At 44.2% G+C, this 21,338-nt stretch overlaps 1 protein-coding gene across 6 annotated transcripts in view; it reads right to left on the bottom strand.

The window, feature by feature from the left end:
- The window catches only part of galnt13 (UDP-N-acetyl-alpha-D-galactosamine:polypeptide N-acetylgalactosaminyltransferase 13), a 704,750-nt gene that overhangs the window by 98,221 nt on the left and 585,191 nt on the right, over positions 1–21,338 (bottom strand). For all 6 annotated transcript variants that reach the window (XM_038789559.1, XM_038789560.1, XM_038789557.1 and 3 more), the window contains 2 exons: positions 13,095–13,234; positions 5,940–6,038 (listed from right to left, as the gene is read on the bottom strand). In XM_038789559.1, the coding sequence (XP_038645487.1) occupies positions 5,940–6,038; positions 13,095–13,234 (239 nt within the window). The remainder of the gene's footprint in view (positions 1–5,939; positions 6,039–13,094; positions 13,235–21,338) is intronic.

The raw sequence follows: 21,338 nt of genomic DNA, 5'->3' as shown, positions 1-21,338 counted from the left end.
CACAGGCCACTGAGAGGGCACTGCAAGCGCCAGGCTGCTTATTAGAAAATAACAGAGGCATGGTCCTGCAATTTATTTGCCCATTGATTTCAGCCTGAAAGAAGATTACAATCTGTTGTGTAGGAGTTGCAAATGGAAATCGCAAGTTACTGATGCATTCTGCTGATACTCAGTTCAATGGTAGCTGACTCACTGATTAGACTAAATGAGCATAACAATTCAAAGTATTAGCATGGTGAGGGTGATGTGGTTTGCCGCAGTTTTTTTTGCTGTTCCAATGTGCTGGTTAAATTAATGTCAAGCTTCCAATTTGTATCTGAGAGTTGTAAGAAAGCATGTTTTAACCTATAGCTTATGGTAAATAAAAGAAAAATAAATCATCTCCAAATTTTTTTAATCACAGCAAATAATTAATAGTATTGTGTTACCTGTGGAGTAGCACATATTTTGTTATTCTTTAATTCTCTATTTCACCCTATCTCAAAAAGGCAAACAAATTTATATGCAAGCAGGTAATTTTAAAAATGTGAAAATGAACAGATTCTGGAAAAAAATGTCAGAGTTCTGAAATCTTCTAATATTGATGGGCTGAATAGCCTCCTTCTGCACTGTTGGGATTCTATGATTCTATGAGTTACTGTCATTCACCAAAGGAATGTCATTGCTATATAAAAAACATGTAAAAGGTTTGTGTTTTGGGTCAGCAAATTGTCCAATAAATTTGCACAATATTACGCATAAGAATTTGTAAATTAAATCTAACAAAGAAAATCAATTAAGAATTAAACTTTCAGTTTACACCTTCCTCAGTACATTCCACTTAATCCAGAGAACATGGACGGGCTTCTGCCATAATCGGTGGGGCGGGCAACTCCGGCGGGACTGAGTGGCGTGAACCACTCTGGCGTCGGGCCGTCCCAAAGGTGCGGGATCCTCGCCAACCAGCGCCGAAGGGCCTCTGCCGGCTGGCGCGAGTTGGCACATGCGCGGGAGAGCCAGCTAGTGCTGGCGCCATCCCGCGCATGCGCACATTGTTTCCACACCGGCAATGGTGGACTGCTACAGCCGACGGTGCAGAACAATAGAGTGATCCCACAGCACAGGCCCACTGGCGGATTGGTGGACCCCGATTGCAGGCCAGGCCACCGTGGGGGCACCTCCCGAGGCCAGATCCCTCCGTGCCCCCCCAAGAACCTCGGAGGCCGCCAGGTCCTGCCGGTAAGGGACCTACTCCAATTTACGCTGGCGGGGCTGGCAAAAAACGGGCGGAACTTTGGCCCATCGCGGGCCAGAGAATTTGAGCAGCCCCGGGGCCCATTGAGCCGCGCCGGTCCCCGCCATTCTCCGAGGCGGGCGGCACGATTCACGCCGGGCTGATTTTTGGGGGGCCGGAGAATTTGGAGAACGGCGGGGGCGGGATTCACGCTGATCCCCGGCAATTCTCCAACCCGGCGGGGGCTCGGCAAATCCCGGCCCATATCTTCAGTTTAGCAGGATGCAGACCTGGGTCTGGGTGTGGTGGGGGTGGTCACTGGTCCAAAAATGTACCTTAGCATCGCAAAGCACTGATGAGCACTCTGATCTTAAAGTGATCAGCATTATCCACACTGAATGCAAACAACTTCCAGGTTGCATTGAAACGCCAAGCTGACTGTCAAGCTTCAAAAAATCCAACAATACAAAGAGTCTGGGTGGTCTGGTGGGGGTTGGTCACTGGCCAAAACAATGCAAAGGAGTTATCTGACTCCCCTATCAGCTTATCATTTCTGCCACGTCAAGTTCATTCAGTTCCACTCGCCCATTTTGACTTATACATAATTTCAGAGCTGGCACACAAGACCCCACTTTTTGTTCTCCACAAGGCCAGTTCATAATGATGATCGTCAACTGGCCAGTATCGATCTGGCATTTGTTCAATGGACAGCAGCTACTAGGAACTCCTCCGGAGTGGTATATTGTGCAGTATACCTCACCATAGTCACCATCCTCTTGATAAGAGGATGAATACACACTACATCCCATAAAAGATTTAGCTCCAACAATTGTCCACCCTCTTGTAAAATGTACCGTTGCAAAAAAGGTCTGGAGAGAGATGAGGTGGTTTTTGTTGAGGTTCATCCCTAGGATCTCCGTCAAGGTGGACTCTGTGCTCTTCAGCTGTTCCCAGGGACGCACACCAAGATAAACATCAGCCGTTGCTGGAGGATCATTAACTCGGTGAAAGACACTCTTTGGTCTGCCCAAAACCTGTTGGCCTTCCAGTGCAAAGCGTTGTCCCCAACCCAGTGGACCCAGATTGGCACATTCCAAAGCCCATAACTACGTGCTGAGGGATGCACTGAAGCTGGAGGCAGCAATCGCAGAGGAGCAATAGGGGAAGGTCACTGTCTAAAACTGTTCAACCAACAGAGGGGCTGGAAATTGTATAGAACCCACTTGGAACGTATGACTCACTTTGAATATTACATGTATCACAATTGTATTGTAGCACTTCAGAGTGCAACTTGAATACCTTAGCACCATTTATAATGACCATTTTGAAATGTCTGTAACGTTTCTTTGATTGTATTTGAGCACCCAGAGTGCAACATGGCGTATGTAGAAAACATGAATATTATTGCACTTTGTGTGGTGGCCACTTTGAAATGTTTATAATGTTCTTTCAGATCTTTTATGAATAAAGTATATTTCTGCAACAAAAGAAATGTGCTTAGGTGCAATTGCTTCAATGCAACTCAGCTAGATACAGAATTATGAATATAATAGCACAGTCATACATCCAGCCTCCATCACCAGCCATTTCAGCCTCAGGGTGCCTCTATTAGTTGCATCCTAAATGTCTATTTTCAGGATGGTAGCAATTATAAACCCAATGCAAAGTTAAATTACAGTCAATGCGATTCATTTCTTTTATGAAGGTTCAATTGTATTATAAAGTACCCTTTACAATACATCAAAGTTTCAAAGTCATCTATATGAGGATCATTAAAAGCATTTCCGATTTATAAAAATAGCCTGCACAGATCTATATATGGGAATAACAGGAGTAAGGTCAGGAATGACGCAACATTCAAAAGTCAAAGGTACTACAAATAATGCTGCTTATCCAGGTCTTCAGACCTTTAGTTCATGCTGTGTAGTCAGTTGCAGTCCATCACATTGGTATCAACTGTACATGTCCTGAGCAGCCAAATTTCCCACACCAATTTTATTTGGTATAATAAACTTTCATTTTGGCAGATGCTTATATATCTGTGAAATGTTAGTATTCAGTAAAGAATGAAAATTTTTTGGAGTTCCGACGATCTTTGCCCTTAGAGAACTATTTTTCTGCCGGAATGACTGGCGAGAACAGCCACACCAATTGCCTTCATGGCAGAAATGGGACTATCTGGGGTCCAGGCATGGGTTCAATTAAGCCTGGGCGCCTGAAGACTGAAGAGGTAGGATTTAAAATAAAATAATTATTAACCCTCTTATGGGACCAGAAACTCATCTTCTGTGGTGATGCAGTGGTGGTAGAGGGTGGCAGCCTGACAGCTTTTCCAGATCCAATTAATTCTGTTACATTACACAGCTTCTCTGGCAGGTTGACACTAATCCTTAAGTGCAGGTGCCCATACAAATGTCCCATGTCCCTACAAATACTGTCATTGCCAGAGACAGCAAATAAGACAGGTTTAAAGAACAAAGAAAATTGCAGCACAGGATCAGACCCTTCGGCTCTCCAAGCCTGCACCGATCATGATGTCCTAACTAAAAACAAACCTTCTGATCTCACTTGGTCCGTATCCCTCAATTTCATCCCTATTCATGTACCCATCCAGGTTCCTCTTAAATGTTGCTAATGTGCCTGCTTCCACCACATCCTCTGGTAGTGCGTTCAAGGCACCCACCACTATCTGCATGAAAAACGTACCCCGCACATTTCCCTTAAGCTTTTCCCTCCCACCTTGAACCTGTGCTTCCTTGTAACTGACACTTCCACCCTTGGAAAAAGCCTCTGGTTATCCACCCTGTCAATGCCTCTCATAATTCTGTAGACCTCTATCAGATCTCCACTGTCTTTCCTGTGAAAACAATCCTACTTTATTCAACCTCTCCTCATAGCCAACACCCTTGAGACGAGGCAACATTCTGGTGAACCTTCCTTGCACTCCCTCCAAAGCTTCCACGTCATTCTGATAATGTGGTGACCAGAACTGCATGCAAAACTCCAAATGCAGCCGAACCAAGGTTTTATATAGCTGTAACATGATTTCCCAACTCCTGTACTCAATGCCCCGGCTGATGAAGGCAAGCATGCCATATGCCTTCTTAATCACCTTGGCCACCTAGCCTGCACGCCCAGATACGTGTGAATGTTAATGTTCTTAAGGATTTTGCTACTAACAATATAATTCATACCTAGATTTAATCCTCCAAAATGGATCACTTCGCATTTGTTCGGATTAAACTCCATCTACCATTTCTGTGCCGAAGCCTCCAATCTATCTATATCCTCTTGTGTCCTCTGGCGATCCTCGGCACTATCAAAAACTCCGTCAATCTTCGTGTCATCCACAAACCTACTAATCAGATCATCCACATTTTCCTCCAGATCATTTATATATGCTACAAACTTCAGAGGTCCCAGCACTGATTCCTGCGGAACACCACTACCTACAGATCTCCGTTCTGTAAAACACCCTTCCACCGCAACTCTCTGTCTTCTACAACTGAGCCAGTGTATCCATCTAGACAGCCCACCCCAAATCCCATTTGATTTTAGTTTTTATACCAGTCTGCCATGTGGGACCGTGTCAAACGCCTTACATAAATTACATCCACAGCCCTTCCCTCATCAATTTTCTTTGTCATCTCTTCAAAAAACTCAATCAATTTGGTGAGATATGACCTTCCCCATAAAAAGCCATGCTGAATGTCACTAACTAGTCAATTTTCCTCCAAATATGCATTTATCCTGTCCCTCAGTATCTTTTCTAAAAGCCTTTCCACCACTGATGTCAGGCTCACTGGCTTATAATTTCCTGGATTGTTCCTGCTTCCTTTCTGAAACAAGGGAACAATATTGGCTATTCTCCACTCCTCTGGAACCTTTCCTGTGGTCAAAGAGGATGTGAAAATATCTGTTAAGGCTCCAGGTATTTCTCCCCTTCCCTCCCACAGCAACCTGGGATAGATCCCATCTGGCCCTGGCACTTGTCTACCTTAATACAATTTAGGATACTCAACATTTTCTCCTTTGATATACTGACGTTCTCAAGAGCATTCACAAACCTATCCCTGACCTCAACATCCATCATGTCCTTCTCCCTAGGGAAGGCCCACAGGTATTCAATCCCGTGACCACTAACTATACGAATTATGCTAATTGACTAGATTACTTTGCTGGGGTTGCTTATGTTTACACATATTGGCACACAAATTCTTTTTCGAATCGTGTCCATCCTGTTTTTACTACTGTGTATGCAAGAATCCAATAAAATGTTTATAAAGCTTGGTTAAAAATATGTGAATAGGGAAAACGTCCCCAATTCACTGGGAATGCACCTGTTGCTGTTTTTACAATGGCATTTTTCCTGACATGTGAACGCCCTGCATTCAGGAGGTAGTAGATTTTCTAGCGTGTAAGTTGAGGTGGACGACTTCACTAACATATTTAAATCAGGCTCCAATAGTGCAATTGGAAGCCTTAATTAAATTCAACTGTTGTCACATAGATTTCCGAGGGGTCTCTCTCTCTCTCCCTCCCTCCCTCCCTCTCTACCTCCCTCCTCACAATTGCCAGGGAAAGTCCCATTGGTTCCCCAGCTGCAATCCTATGCTACTGGTCTGCCAGCCTGGCAACCGACCAACCTATCACTGTGCCCAGGTACGAGGCAGGAAATGGAGGAAACAAATTATAACAATTCTGCCATGAAACATTGGGATCTTACCTGATTTCCTCCCATGCCATGGCAATTGAAGATGCCCACTTTTTCATTTTCCTTCCGCCCCATATTATCGAGGCACTGGTTTGTAGCAACATTTCTAATCTGAAAGTAATGAGATTTGAACAGTTGGGGACAAACATATTGATGTCAAAATCACTGCAGCTTCAAATTTTCTGCACAACATACACCCAGGTACACTGCTACCCAGCACAAAACTAGCCTCAATCAAAACTATGATCAGAAGAAATTCAAGTCTCCACTCCTTCTCATTAAGCAGTGAACATGTAGAATAAACCCCCACCTAATGGAATTAGCACATTTAGAAGAGGGACAAAACGTGATGATTAGGAACAAGATTACACAACTGAAGGCTAAAAGGAGAAATTCTGGCATGTGCTGTGTGGAGTATGATAACTTCTCAATTTTTTTTGTCACTTTGAAATTGTGTACACTGCCATTTATTAGGACATTGCAGGGCAATTTGTTCTTGATAACAGATTCCAACTTATTTTTGCCACTTTCCAATGTAAGGTTTGGTGCAATGGCCGTTTTGAATGTAGGAATCCAGCTTGGCCCGTTTCCAAAAAGTGGGATCAACCCTGTGTTTATTAGCTCCACCATGACTATCAACAATGAAGGCAAGCATGCCGTATGCCTTCTTGACTACCTTCTCCATCTGTGTTGCCCCTTTCAGTGCCCTGTGAACCTGTACACCTAGATCTCTCTGGCTGTCTATACTCTTGAGGGTTTACCATTTACTGTATATTCCCTACCTGTATTAGACCTTCCACAATGCATTACCTCACATTTGTCCGGATTAAACTCATTCTGCCATCTCTCTGCCCAAGTCTCCAAACGATCTAAATCCTGCTGTATCCTCTGACAGTCCTCATCGCTATTGGCAATTCCACCAACCTCTGTGTCGTCTGTAAACTTACTAATCAGACCAGTTACATTTTTCTCCAAATCATTTATGTATACTACGAACAGCAAAAGTCCCAGCACTGAACCCTGTGGAACACCACTAGTAACAGCCCTCCAATAAGCAAAGCACCCTTCCATTGCTACTCTTTGCCATCTATAACCAAGCCAGTTCTGGATCCATCTTGCCAGCTCACCTCCGATCCCGTATGACTTCACCTTTTGTACCAGTCTTCCATGACGGACCTTGTCAAAGGCCTTACTGAAGTCCGTATAGACAACATCCACTACCCTACCTGCATTAATCATCTTTGTGACCTCCTTGAAAAACTCTATCAAGTTAGTGAGACACGTCCTCCCCTTCACAAAACCGTGCTGCCTCTCGCTAATACGTCTACTTGCTTCCAAATGGGAGTAGATCCTGTCTCAAAAAATTCTCTCCAGTAATTTCCCTACCACTGACGTAAGGCTCACCAGTCTGTTGTTCCCTGGATTATCCTTGCTACCCTTCTTAAACAAAGGAACAACATTGGCTATTCTCCAGTCCTCCGGGACATCACCTGAAGACAGTGAGGATCCAAAGATTTCTGTCAAGGCCTCAGCAATTTCCTCTCTTGTCTCCTTCAGTATTCTGGGGTAGATTCCATCAGGCCCTGGGGACTTATCTACCTTAATATTTTTCAAGACGCCCAACACCTCTTCTTTTTTGATCTCAATCTGACCCAGGCTATCTACACACCTTTCTCTAGACTCAACATCCACCAATTCCTTCACTTTGGTGAATACTGATGCAAAGTATTAATTTAGTTCCTCACCCATTTCGTCTGGCTCCACACATAGATTCCCTCCCCTGTCCTTCAGTGGACCAACCCTTTCCCTGGCTACCCTCTTGCTTTTTATGTACATGTAAAAAGCCTTGGGATTTTCCTTGACCCTATTTGCTAATGACTTTTAGTGACCTCGTTTTGCCTTCCTGACTCCTTGCTTAAGTTCCTTCCTACTTTCCTTATATTCCACAGAGGCTTTGTCTGTTCCCAGCCTTCTAGTTTTGACAAATGCCTCCTTTTTATTTTTGGCGAGGCCTACAATATCTCTCATTATCCAAGGTTCCTGAAATTTGCCATATTTATCCTTCTTCCTCACAGGAACATGCCAGTCCTGAATTCCTTTCAACTGACATTTGAAAGCCTCCCACATGTCAGATGTTGATTTACCCTCAAACATCCGCCCTCAATCTAGGTTCTTCAGTTCCCGCCTAATATTGTTATAATTAGCCTTCCCCCAATTTAGCACATTCACCCTAGGACCACTCTTATTCTTGTCCACCAGCACTTTAAAACTTACTGAATTGTGGTCACTGTTCCCGAAATGCTCCCTTACTGAAACTTCTACCACCAAACCAGGTTCATTCCCCTAAACCAGGTCCAGTACAGCCCCGTCCCTCGTTGGACTAGATACATATTGTTTTAGGAAGCCCTCCTGTATGCCCCTTACAAACTTTGCCCCGTCCAAACCCCTTGCACTAAGTGAGTCCCAGTCAATATTGGGGAAGTTAAAGCCTCTCATCACAACAGCCCTGTTGCTTTTACTCCTTTCCAAAATCTCTCTACCTATCTCTTCCTCTACCTCCCGCTGGCTGTTGGGAGGCCTGTAGTAAACCTTCACTCATCGTGACTGCACCCTTCGTATTCCTGATCTCTACCCATATAGCCTCGCTGCCCTCTGAGGTGTCCTCCCGCAGTACAGCTGTGATATTCTCCAGAACCAGAAGCACAATTCCTCCACCCCTTTTACCTCCCCCTCTATCCCGCCTGAAACATCTAAATCCTGGAACGTTTAGCAGCCAATCCTGTCCTTCCCTCAACCAGGTCTTTGTAATGGCAACAACATCATTGTTCCAGGTACTAATCCAAGCTCTAAGTTCATCTGCCTTATTGGTTGTACTTCTCGTACTGGCCCTATTTCACAGTTCTCCCTCAATCTTTTCACCTTCTGGCCTATTGCTCCAGTACCCACCCGGGGGAGGGGGGATTGGTTAGGGTCACCTGGGGGGAGGCACCCAGACAATCCGGGCGGGGACTGATTTGTGGTGCAGGTGGGGTGGGGGGGGGGGTTGCTGTAGGAATCTACCGTGTGGCTTAAGTGTAGTCTTGTATACACTTCAAAACTCAGTAGAATTTAAGTTACACTTCTCGGATGCAAAATAAAAATCTCTTATTGTGTCTCTTGATTATAATTGAGAGACTATGATCTAATTGTGGTTGCAACTCAAATGTTCTCAAAAAGCCCTTGCCAGCAAAAGACTTTAAGAGAAATAATTGGCTTGACGGTTTACAACAGATTTAACTTTCAAAATACAGTAATGGTTCTTTGCTCAAAGCAAAACAGATTGCGCGAACTTCAAGAGTTAGAGTGGAAATATGAAAATACAAAATAAGGATAGCGAGTAGTTAGATGAAAGGTATAGAGTGATCCTGGATAGAAAATGGCTGCCTGGATCTCTATCTTTAAGGAGAATGTTATCAGTCTGACTCCATCTGTCCCTACCCCTGCAATGTGCTGATTGGCTTGGATGGGTTCCAAAAGCATTTGGTTGGATGGTTAGTTGTCAATCAACAATGTGCAACACATATTTGGATATGTTGCAAATGTAGATGTTTGTGAATTGGAGTGTGATATATCCTTTTAGTCAATTCTGGTTTTCACTGGTTTATTACTGACTGCGCTATTATCTGCATTCTGAACAATGGTGTGTTCATGTAGTCATGGCGACCTTGGGTATGCCTGCATAGCTTTTGCTATTAGAACAATGGTCAGTTTATGATAGCAGTAAAATACTGCATAAGCTTTAGCTAGCTTTTTTTGAATGTTTCAGATTCTGTGCTTTGCCACTGCAAATTCTGCAAGCTGTGTGTTTTTATCATGATGAAATTAAAATATATGTATTTACATTAAAATGGCTGAATCATTTACCATTTTGCCTCTCATAAATAGCCAGTTCCCTTCAGGGGCGGTCACAGGGTTTTGCTTGTGGGCTGCCCGCTCAAAATTGCGGCCCGGTAGAGGGATTTCCCTGGGAATCCCACCTATTCCTCGCCATGCATAAATTTGAAAATGGTGAATTGCTTCCTGATTTGCGCTCCCAGGGGAACATATTAGGCCTCACGGTAGCATGGTGGTTAGCATCAATGCTTCACAGCTCCAGGGTCCCAGGTTCGGTTCCCGGCTGGGTCACTGTCTGTGTGGAGTCTGCACGTCCTCCCCGTGTGTGCGTGGGTTTCCTCCGGGTGCTCCGGTTTCCTCCCACAGTCCAAAGATGTGCGGGTTAGGTGGATTGGCCATGCTAAATTGCCCGTAGTGTAAAGGTTAATGGGGGGATTGTTGGGTTAGGGGTATGTGGGTTTAAGTGGGATGATAATTGCTCGGCACAACATCGAGGGCCGAAGGGCCTGTTCTGTGCTGTACTGTTCTAAAAAAAAAGAAATCGGTAGCAATTCACCCAGCGGCAGAACAGGTTCTCCGGTCCCCCAGCCACCTGTTTCTTGGCGGTGCACCGTTTGCTGACTGTGGGATTCTATATTCCCGCCACTTGTCAATGGGATTTCTCACTGAAGCCACCTACATCGCCTGGAAATTCACGGGTGGGGTGCACTGCCGGTGAGAATCCCAACGGCCGGAGAATTCAACCCATAGTCTCCCAAACGGAGAATCGCGCCCAATGAATTTCTCCACCCAGTCTTTGAACACTTTAAGGCTATCTAGAATTTCTATGCAAATATTATCAAGGACATTTAAGTTATTACTCGAGGCTTCTTTGACTGGTGATGTACCATTAAGCCCAAACTTGAGACATGAACAAAATTGATGGACATGCATCTGTTTTAATAATTGGGAGTTTTGGAGCTGTCCCCTCACTTATATTGTAACTTAAAATGACATAGAAATTACAATGAAGAAACTGGCTGTTTGTCCTAACTAATCCATGATGGTGTGTAATTCTGCAGTTGCACAATAACCCGATCGGTGCCTGCCATTTCCCCATCTCCCTTTGTTCTCCTTTCCTTCAACTATCAATCTGACCTATTCTTAGCAGCTCATATGGTTTCATTTCAATCACTAATGAAATGATATTGCATTTCATTAATTGATTGGTATTGTATTCCACAGAGTTAAAACCTGTGTAAAAAGGATTCAATAGAGGTGATCAAAACGATGAGGGTTTTTGATTACATGTTTCCACTGGGAGGATGGTCAGTAACCAGAGAACACAACTTTGAGATAATTGGAAAAGAACCAGGATGGAGATGAGGTGATTTTTTTAAATGCAGCAAGTTGCTTTGGTCTACAATGCACTGCCTGAAAGGGTAGTGGAAGTATATTTGAAATTAACTTTCAAAGGACATATATTTGAAAAGGAAAAATAACTGAAAGGCTCTGGGAAAAGAGTAGCAGATTGGTGTCAATTGGATGGTTTGGAACAGGCACAGGTATGATCGGCAAGACAGCCTCCTTCTGTGCTATATGATTCTACGCTTTCTATCTTAAATGACTTATCTGTATCCCCTTAATCCAGCTTCCTTATCACTGGGAACAATTTAGACACAAGTCCTACTCCTTCAAAAATGTAAATAGTTCTATCAAATCAACCCTTAATCTCCCATATTTTAATGCAAATAGCTCAAAACTTCTCTTTTCATTCTTGTATCTCAAACTGAGGCCGGGATATACAGATTTGTTTGCCCCAGAATCATTTCTATAATGTGAAGCCTAAAACTACACATGGCTCTAACTATGGTCTGACAAGAGATGCACAGAGAGAACATATTCAAGTATGTTCCATGTGTGAACACATGCAAATACGGCTTCGCTCGAAAACAACTGGCTGGAGGAAAGGAAATCCAGTGTGAAGAGATCTTTAAAGGGCTGATCCTTTTCCTTGAAATGAAAATGAAAATCGCTTATTGTCACGAGTAGGCTTCAAATGAAGTTACTGTGAAAAGCCCCTAGTCGCCACATTCCGGCGCCTGTTCGGGGAGGCTGTTACGGGAATCGAACCGTGCTGCTGGCCTGCTTGGTCTGCTTTCAAAGCCAGCGATTTAACTGTGTGCTAAACAGCCCCTAACAGTCCTTAGAGGCATAGATGAGTTTTGACAGTGAGACCAGCTTTGTTTCTATGAACACTGATTTGGATATAAAACGCCACAGTTGTATGGAGCCAAGTAAAAAATTATTCTTTGTAGAATTTGTTATCCAATATTGCCAATGTTGTACACAACACAGGGGAGCTGTGGTATTCTACAGTTCCAAGAAGTAGTGGAGTTCCGTCTGTAGGTATGATCAAGGTTTATGACAGCTTATTGCTCAGTTTGGAATGGAAATCCTACTCTGGGGCCTACAGGCATGACAGGAAATGGTAACAACTGCTGACCTATTAACAGTGAATAATGCTAGAGAAAATGCAGGTGTGTTCCCACTCACCCTGCAAACCACCATAACCATATTCTACGTATTTTACCGGACCCTCATCTTTCTTCGATTTTCCTTATGGATGATGCAGATTCATTAATGTGTCGAAGTTGACGGCATTTTAAAAATACAGAAATGCAAATAAAAATACTCAAATTCAGCCCACTGTGTAGTGGATCAGGTGAGTAGCACAGATGAGTTTAAGGGGAAGCTAGATATGGATACAAGAGAGAAGGGAATAGAATAATTTTTAATCGAGTCAGATCAATAAATAGAGTGGGAGGATCGAGGGTTGTCAGCAACATAACCAGCAGCATAGGCTGATTGGGCCAAAAGGCCTGCTTTGTGCTTCTATTTCTATATAATTCTATGCTCTTCAAGCCAGAGCATGAATCAATTCCAAAGCAAAAACAAAATACTGTCAATGTTGGAAATCTGAAATAAGAAAATAAACATAGGAAATACTCAGCAGATCAAACAGTACCTGTCGAGAGAGAAATAGAATGGACATTTCAGTTTGATACCTTTCATCAAAATCATTGTGACGAAACATCATCCATCAGAAATGTTAATTCTGTTTCTCTATAGATGCTGCCTGACCTGCAGACTCTATCCAGGATTTTCTTACAATCGATCATAAGAAGTGCTGAAAGATGTCAGACCAGAGCAATGTTAATGTTTTACCCAAATTCAGAGTTCTTTTTTAAATTATCCTTACTCATTACCAAACAAAGATTAATAATGATTGCCCAAGAAGAATAAATATTTTACCTCACCAAGTAAGTAGTAACGCCTTGGGATTTGGGAGTCAGGATAAATATTTTCCAAGTACCATGAGAAAGAATTACACTTCAGTCTTTCTCTTAGGCCTCTTCTAGTTGACACATCCCCATAATCCACTTTAACAACACCTGGAAGTGCAAAGACACGGATTGTATCAATTTACTGGTGTTGGTTTTAAAAGTGTTACTGTCATGGAAAGCATATCTGTGACGTGAAATTATAATTTGCTTTAGCAGAAAATACACAAATTTAGTCAAGGTGGGAAGGGTTAACAGTCCAAGACTTGAGCCACTGATGCATGCTGAGAGAGCTGGGGCATTTTCAGAAGGGCCAGTTTACAAATGAAATGTTAATACAAATTCCCACTTGTTTGTTTAGATGGATATAATATCCCGCATGGGGCTTACGGGGTGGAAATGATTGTCTTCCCCATGGTCCTTGCGAATTACGAGCTCCCCTGCTAGGAGTTGGTATCTCTATTACCCAGTGTAGTATATCAGGTTGGCTAGTCAGTCACCAACCAGGGAAGTATCGTACTGGGGAGTGTAAACATACTGTTTGCAAATAAAACTTTGTTCTTGCTTTATCTTTGGTTTGGACTCCCACGTCCTTATTAAAATGGACATTAAAAAAAACACATGGTATTATTAAACAAAAGTAGGCACTGTCCGTCTTTCATTGAACACAGCCAAAAAAAAATCCAGCTTCACTTATCAATTATCTGCTTTGTGGGGCCTTGCTGTGAATAACTGATTCCCACATTTCCAATTTATTTGGTGAACTAATTTACACTATCGTGCCCAGATTTAATTGGAACCCCACAGACTTAATTGCTTAAATTAAGCAGGATGTTTCACTGGACAGGCCCATCTGGGGGCTGTAATTTGAATGAATCTTTCACTTAACTTAGGCGGTTCAAATAAACAGCAAACTTTAACGGGATGGATTGTTCACACGATTCAATTCAAATGAACAGATCATTTCAAATAAAAAGTGAACACAACAGCAGATTGAACAAAAGTTAGACATGACAGCGGATTGCAAAAGAATGAGGACAGCTAAAAGTCGACAAAACAGAAATCTAAGTATAACATTAAAGCTTGGTGCAAAAATTTGTGACATGGGAACAAATGATACAATGTATCAGCAAAGAAGTGTCAAATATAATTGGAATGTCTTCGTCCACCACTATAATCTCAGTTTACAAAAAGTAAAATACTACAGTTGCTGGACATCTGCAAACTGAATGTACAAATTGCAGCTTGTTATTTTCCAAAGATTACACAGCAACAGGTTTAGACCATTTAGGTCCTGGCTCCTACTCTGCCATCCAATTAAATTATGGTCAGTTTGACCACCTTTTCTTCATAACCTTTTGTGACCCTCGCCTAATAAAAATCGACCAATCTCAATCTTGAAAATTACAACTGACCCACCATCCACTGTCTGTGAGGATGAGAGTTTCAGATATCCACCCTTTTGTGTAAAAGAAAATCTTCCTGAATTTACTCCAAAATGGACACCATGTAATTTTAAGATTATGGCCCTTGTTCTGGATTCCCCAATCAGAGGAAATCATCTTTGTGTATCTTTTTTATGGAATTGATTTATCATTTTTAACCAGTGTTTTTCAAACTTTTTTTCCCGGGACCCACTTTTACCAACGGGCTGAACTTCAGAACCCACACCGGCCGACCTTCGTGACCCACGTCAGCCAAACTTTGCGACTCACCCCGGCCGACCTTCGTGACACACGCCATGTTTGTTTATCTTGAATGCGAAAGGGGAGCCTGCTTTGGCCTCGATTGAATCAGATTCAAAGGAGGAGAGGTGCAGACTTCAGCCAGTTCCTTCGCGCCGTCTTCATTTTTATCAAAACGGAAAATCCAACAACACACATGTAGGTCAGTGTGAAGGGCAATAGCAACAAAATGTGTGTTTTACTCAGCACTGCATACTCCTGGGAGATGCTATCCAGACTGCTGACAGCCTCATGGGCTTTTGGCGTGTTTTAATGTGGTATTATAGGTCAGCTGCAGCAGCATAGTTTTTAATTTGGAGGTAATAACTGACTTTGGAGTCTCAAACTGAAAAGGAATTTTCACCCACCACTTCTCTTTCAAAATGTGAAATCACTCCTCTCATTTGCCAATACTTCCCTGCATATAACTCACATGGGCTTTGCATCCTTATCTGCATTGGCACAATTAATAAACTCTTACCTCAAGAAATCATCTTTATACTGCTTTGTTCCCGACTTACGTTTCTTCTTTGTAGGCTGTTAACCAGAGACCCTGGAACTCTGTGCAGAGATAACACTAGCACTGCTCTGTCCAGCCCTCGACTTTCCTGACCAGCTCACTCCAGTAGATTCTGTTCTGAGATGCTGTCCTGTAGGTGCACTGCCTATTTGAGTGCCTGGTTGCCTCTTACTTTTGAGAAAACAATCCATCTTCACGATTCTCTTGCCAGGAGTTTTAGAAACTCTTTAAGGAGTTTCAAACAGTGGTATAGAGGCAGGGAAGTTAAAATTCTCACTGAATTCAGTGATTGCTTGTTCTGGGGAGTCTATCAAACCCATCCCCATCATCCCACAAACCGTACTGCAACCCCTGCAAAATCTAGGTCAATCCAACTTGATTTAATTTCATTTGCATTAACTGAAATTGTACATTTCTTTGCAGCTCATCTGAATCCTGGATATCAGTGATGAACTGCAATTGGTACATATTTATTATACTTTACACATACAGCCAGCTCGATTGAGACGCTGGTCCGTTGTTGGGTGAATGAATCTTCAGTGCTGGATTATGTTGTGTTGGTGGCACTATACTCCGTTTGCTTCACCTGTTGTCTGTGTCTATATGTATTTACATTGTCTATTTAGCATATGTCCTATGTTTTTCATGTATGGAATGATCTGCTTGGACTGTATTCAGAACAATAAATTTCACTATACCTCGGTACACGTGACAGTAAAATCTAAATCTAAATCAAACATATCAATCACACGCTGAAGGATGACAAGGAATACCGTGGGCGGGATTCTCTCACCTGGGGCCGGGCAGGAGAATCGGTGCGACCGGCGCGAATCGGGCCACGCCACCTCGACGCCAGTCCGCTGTTTCTCCAGAGAGCGGAGAATCGGCACCATTAACGCTGCCGCGGTCGGCACCGGACCGGTCGGGGGGCGCTTAACAGGGCCCCCTGGCGATTCTCCGCCTGGGATGGGCTGAGCGGCCACAGAAAAAAACCCGAGTCCCGCCCACGCCGTTCTAACCTGGTCTTACCCGACTGGACCTCGGTGTTAATGGATCTGGGGGCAGCCTGGTGGGGGGGGGGGGCCCTCTGCTGTGGCCTGCCCTGCAATAGGGGCCTACCAATCGACAGGCCGGCCTCTCGGGTGGGGGCCTCTTTTGTTCCGCGCTGGCCACTGTAGCCCTACGCCATTTTGCGTCGGGGCCAGAGTGGAGCAGGGAGCCACCGTGCATGCGTGCAATCGCGCTTGTCCTACTGCGCATGCGTTCGTTGGCGCCGGTCCCACTGCGCATGCGCAGACCCGCGGCACCCATCTGATGCCGGGACCGGCAGCTGGAGAGGCTTGGATCGCTCCAGTGCCGTGTTGGTCCCCTGTAGGGGTCAGAATCTCTGATCCTGATGCCATGTTGACGCCGTTGAGAAACGCAACGGCGTTTACGATGGTGTCAACACTTAGCCTCAGGATCAGAGAATCCCACCCTGTGTGTTCTTTTTATTAAAGACTCACGATACCATATACAAGTTATATAGAGCATATCCTACCTTGGAATCAACAAAACACCTACTGTTGTGTCACATGCTGTATGGTATCGATTCTTGCAGTGATGATTCACATTCACACTTTATATATTCACTTCAAGCAATATTACAATATCCCCTCTTTTTCCTTAAGTGGAATATTACATTTAATAATACATATGTACAATATATCAGACTTGCTGTGAACACTATTTATCTATTAATTAGACCTCTATCCATCATTTAAGAGTCCTGAAAATGTATAGGTGGTTTACAAATATCCCTGGACTTTGTAATAGTAAAATTCGACTGATATTTCTTTGAATAATTGGCGTAGACTCCTGGGTATCGTACACATTAATACTGTACTGGCTCTCATGGTGGTCATTTAGTGCTGTGCAGGTTGCTAGTCATCTTCCACAATTTTCCTCTCAAACCGTACCCAGGAACATGTTGTCAATGCTACGAGAGTATTGGGTAAGATGCAGCTGGACAATTCCCTTGGTTGATGTCTGTTTCTCCTGACTGTTGCTCTGTTAGATGTTGTGACTTCATATGATGTAGGTTCGCTGCTGACTTAGATACTTTGCGGGGAACCAGGTTCCTTCCATTGAGTTTATAACTTGAACCTTAATAGTGTAGAGTGTTGGCACTAGCTCTAGTGTCTATCTTGGCTTTGAGCGTGTGTTTACAACTCTTGTTTGGACATAGAATTACAATTAAATAAGGGTAGCTACAAATACATGAGGGAGGAGCTGGCCAGAGTTGATTGGAGAAGGAGCCTAGCAGGGAAGACAGGGGAACAGCAATGGGGATTATTCGGGAGGCACAGCAGAAATTCATCCCAAGGAGGAGGAAACATGCTAAGGGCAGGACAAGGCATCCAGAGTTGACAAGGGAAGTCAAGGACAGCATAAAAGCAAAGGAAAAAACATACAAATTGGAAAGGATTAGTGGGAAGCCAGAGGATTGGGAATCATTTAAAAGTGAGCACAGGGCAACTAAAAAAGCAATAAGGGGAGAGAAGATGAAATATAAGTGCAAGTTAGCTAGTAATATAAAAGAAGAGAGGAGTTTCTTTCAATATATAAAAGGTAAGAGAGGCAAAAAGAGACATTGGGCCACTGGAAAATGTGGCTTGAGAAGTAATAATAGGAAACAAAGAAATGGCAGAGGAACTGAATAGTTACTTTGCATCAGTCTTCACGGTGGAAGACACCAGTGGGATGCCAGAGCTCCAGGGGAACCACGGGGCAGAGGTGAGTGCAGTGGCCATCACTAAGGTGAAGATTCTGGGAAAACTGAAAGGTCTGAAGGTGGATAGGTCACCTGGACCAGATGGACTACACCCCAGGGTTCTAAAAGAGATAGCTGAGGAAATTGTGGAGGCATTGGTGGTGATCTTTCAGGAATCTCTGGTGGCATGAAGGGTCCCAGAGGACTGTAAGGTGGCTAATGTAATACCACTGTTTGAGAAGGGAGGGAGGCAGAAGATGGAAAATTATAGGCTGGTTAGCCTGACTTAGGTCATTGGTAAGATTTTAGAGTCTGTTATTAAAGATGAGATCGCAAAGCACTTGGAAGTGCATATAAAATAGGACTGAATCAGCACTGCTTTGTCAAAAGGAGGCCATGTCTGACAAATCTGTTAGAGTTCTTTGAGGAGGTAACAAGGAAGTTAGACAAAGGAGAACCAGTGGACGCGATTACTTAGATTTCCAGAAGGCCTTTGGCAAGTTGCCGCATAGTTGCCTTAAATAAGTTAAGAGCCCATGGTGTTGAGGGTAAGATCCTGGCATGGATAGAGGATTGGCTGATTGGCAGAAGGCCGAGAGTGGGGATAAAGGGGTCTTTTTCAGGATGGCACCCGGTGACTAGTGATGTGCCTCAAGGGTTTGTGCTGGGACCACAACATTTTACAATATACATTAATGATCTGGAAGAAAGAACTGAAGGCACTGTTGCTAAATTTGCAGATGATACAAAGATCTGTAGAGGGACAGGTAGCATTGAGGAAGCAAGGGGGCTGCAGAAGGATTTGGACAAGCTGGGAGAGCGGGCAATGAAGTGGCAAATGAAATATAATGTGGAAAAATTTGAGGTTATGCACTTTGGAAGGAGGAATTTAGGCATAGATTATTTTCTAAATGGGGAAATCCTTGGGAAATCAGAAGCACAAAGGGACTTGGGAGTCCTTGTTCACGATTCTCTTAAGGTTAATGTGCAGGTTCAGAAGGCAAATGCAATGTTAGCATTCATGTCAAGAAGGCTAGTATACAAGATCAGGGATGTACTTCTGAGGCTGTACAAGGCTCTGGTCAGACACCATTTGGAGTATTGTGAGCAGTTTTAGGCCCCGTATCTAAGGAAGGATGTGCTGTCCTTGGAAAGCATCCAGAGAAGGTTCACAAGAATGATCCCTGGAATGAAGAGCTTGTCATATGAGGAACGGTTGAGGACTCTGGGTCTGTACTTGCTGGCGTTTAGAAGGATGAGGAGGGATCTTATTGAAACTTACAGAATACTGCGAGGCCTGGATAAAGTGGATGTGAAGGGGATGTTTCCCCTTGTAGGAAAAACTAGAACCAGAGGACACCATCTCAGATTAAAGCAATGATTCTTTAAAACAGAGATGAGGAGGAATTTCTTCAGCCAGAGGGTGGTGAATCTATGGAACTCTTTACCGCAGAAGGCTGTGGTGGCCAAATCATTGAGTGACTTTAAGACAGAGATAGATAGGTTCTTGATTAATAAGGGGATCAGAGGTTATGGGGAGAATGCAGGAGAATGCGGGATGAGAAAATATCAGCCATGATTGAATGGTGGTTGAGCAGCACGGTGGCGCAAATGATCAGCACGGTTGCCTCACGGCACTGAGGTCCCAGGTTCGATCCCGGCTCTGGGTCACTGTCCATGTGGAGTTTGCACACTCTCCCCGTATTTGCTTGGGGTTCGCCCCCACAACCCAAAAGATGTGCAGGATAGGTGGATTGGCCATGCTAAATTGCCACTTGATTGGAAAAAAATTAATCGGATATTCTAAATTTATTTTTAAAATGATTGAATGGCGGAGCAGACTCAATGGGCCGAGTGGCCTAATTCTTCTCTTTTGTCTTATGGTCTTATAATGCTGATTGCCGCAAAAGCTTCCAGCTGTGCGATCGCGTCCACATAATGTGGTGTGGAATGTTCCTCGCTTTCAAGTTGGCAAGCATTCTTCTCGGCATCTTCCACCTGGACCGCTCCTTTGTCAATGTCATTGAATCATAGACTTATAGTGCAGAAGGAGGCCATTCGGCCCATCGAGTCTGCACCAGCGCTTGGAAAGAGCACCCTACCCAAGCCCACACCTCCACTTTATCCCTATAACCCAGTAACCCCACCTAACCTTTTTTGAGCACTAAAGGCAATTTAGCATGGCCAATCCACCTAACCTGCACATCTTTGGTTTGTGAGAGGAAACCGGAGCACTCAGAGGAAACCCACGCAGACACGGGGAGAACGTGCAGACTCTGCACGGACAGTGACCCAAGTGCGAATCGAATCTTGGAACCTGGAGCGGTGAAGCAACAGTGCTAACCACTGTGCTGCCATGCCGTCTGCTTGTCTTAACTTCTGACACATTCCTTGTTACTATTGTCAGGATGTCCACATACTTCGTACCTGACTGTGGCTTATTATAGCTTCTGACCATATTGTCAAAGCCAGATTTCCTTCACTGACTTGCCCAATGCCCTGTTCAGGCATCCAGCAGTGGTCGTGAAATATCCAACAATTAATTCTGCATTTAATGTTGGAGGATGCACCGCCCGTAGGATTTGTTTTGTTTTGGCGTGTTGGCCAGCATGCCAATAGTTATAGCTAACCAATGCCACATACTACCTACCATTTTTCAAAAAAGGATTGAAATCATGCTCTTTTTTTCTGATAGGTCTCTCTGGAAGACCTGAAGCAATGACAAGTTCCATGATTCTCTCCAACAACACAACTTCAAAGAAATCACTGGGCAGGATTCTGTGATCCTGAGGCTAAGTGTTGATGCCGTTGGAAACGCCGTTGCATTTCCCGATGGTGTCAACATGGCCTCAGGATCAGCAATTCTGGCCCTTACAGGGGGCCAGCACGGCACTGGAACGGGCCACGCCGCTCCAGCTGCTGATCCTGGCGTCAACTGGGCGCCGCAGGGTCCGCGCATGCGCAGTGGCACCAGCGCCAACGCGCACATGTGAAGTGGCTCCCTTCTCCGCCTGGCCCCAAAGCCGTCGGGCTAAAGGAGCCGCCACGGAAGAAAAGAGGCCCCCAGCCTGAAAGGCTGCCAGGCCACAACGGAGCCCCCCCCCCCCTCCCCCCCCGGGGTTGGACCCCACACACAGGCCGCCCCCGGACCCTTCCACGCCGAGGTCACGCTGGCTGAGAGCAGGTTAGTATGGCGCCAGCGGGACTCGGGCTTTTTGC

Source organism: Scyliorhinus canicula, chromosome 2, assembly GCF_902713615.1.
Source record: "Scyliorhinus canicula chromosome 2, sScyCan1.1, whole genome shotgun sequence".
In the NCBI taxonomy this organism is placed as follows: Eukaryota; Metazoa; Chordata; class Chondrichthyes; order Carcharhiniformes; family Scyliorhinidae; genus Scyliorhinus; species Scyliorhinus canicula.
Note: the sequence above shows the minus strand (reverse complement) of the source record. Positions and strands in the feature narration are given on the sequence as shown.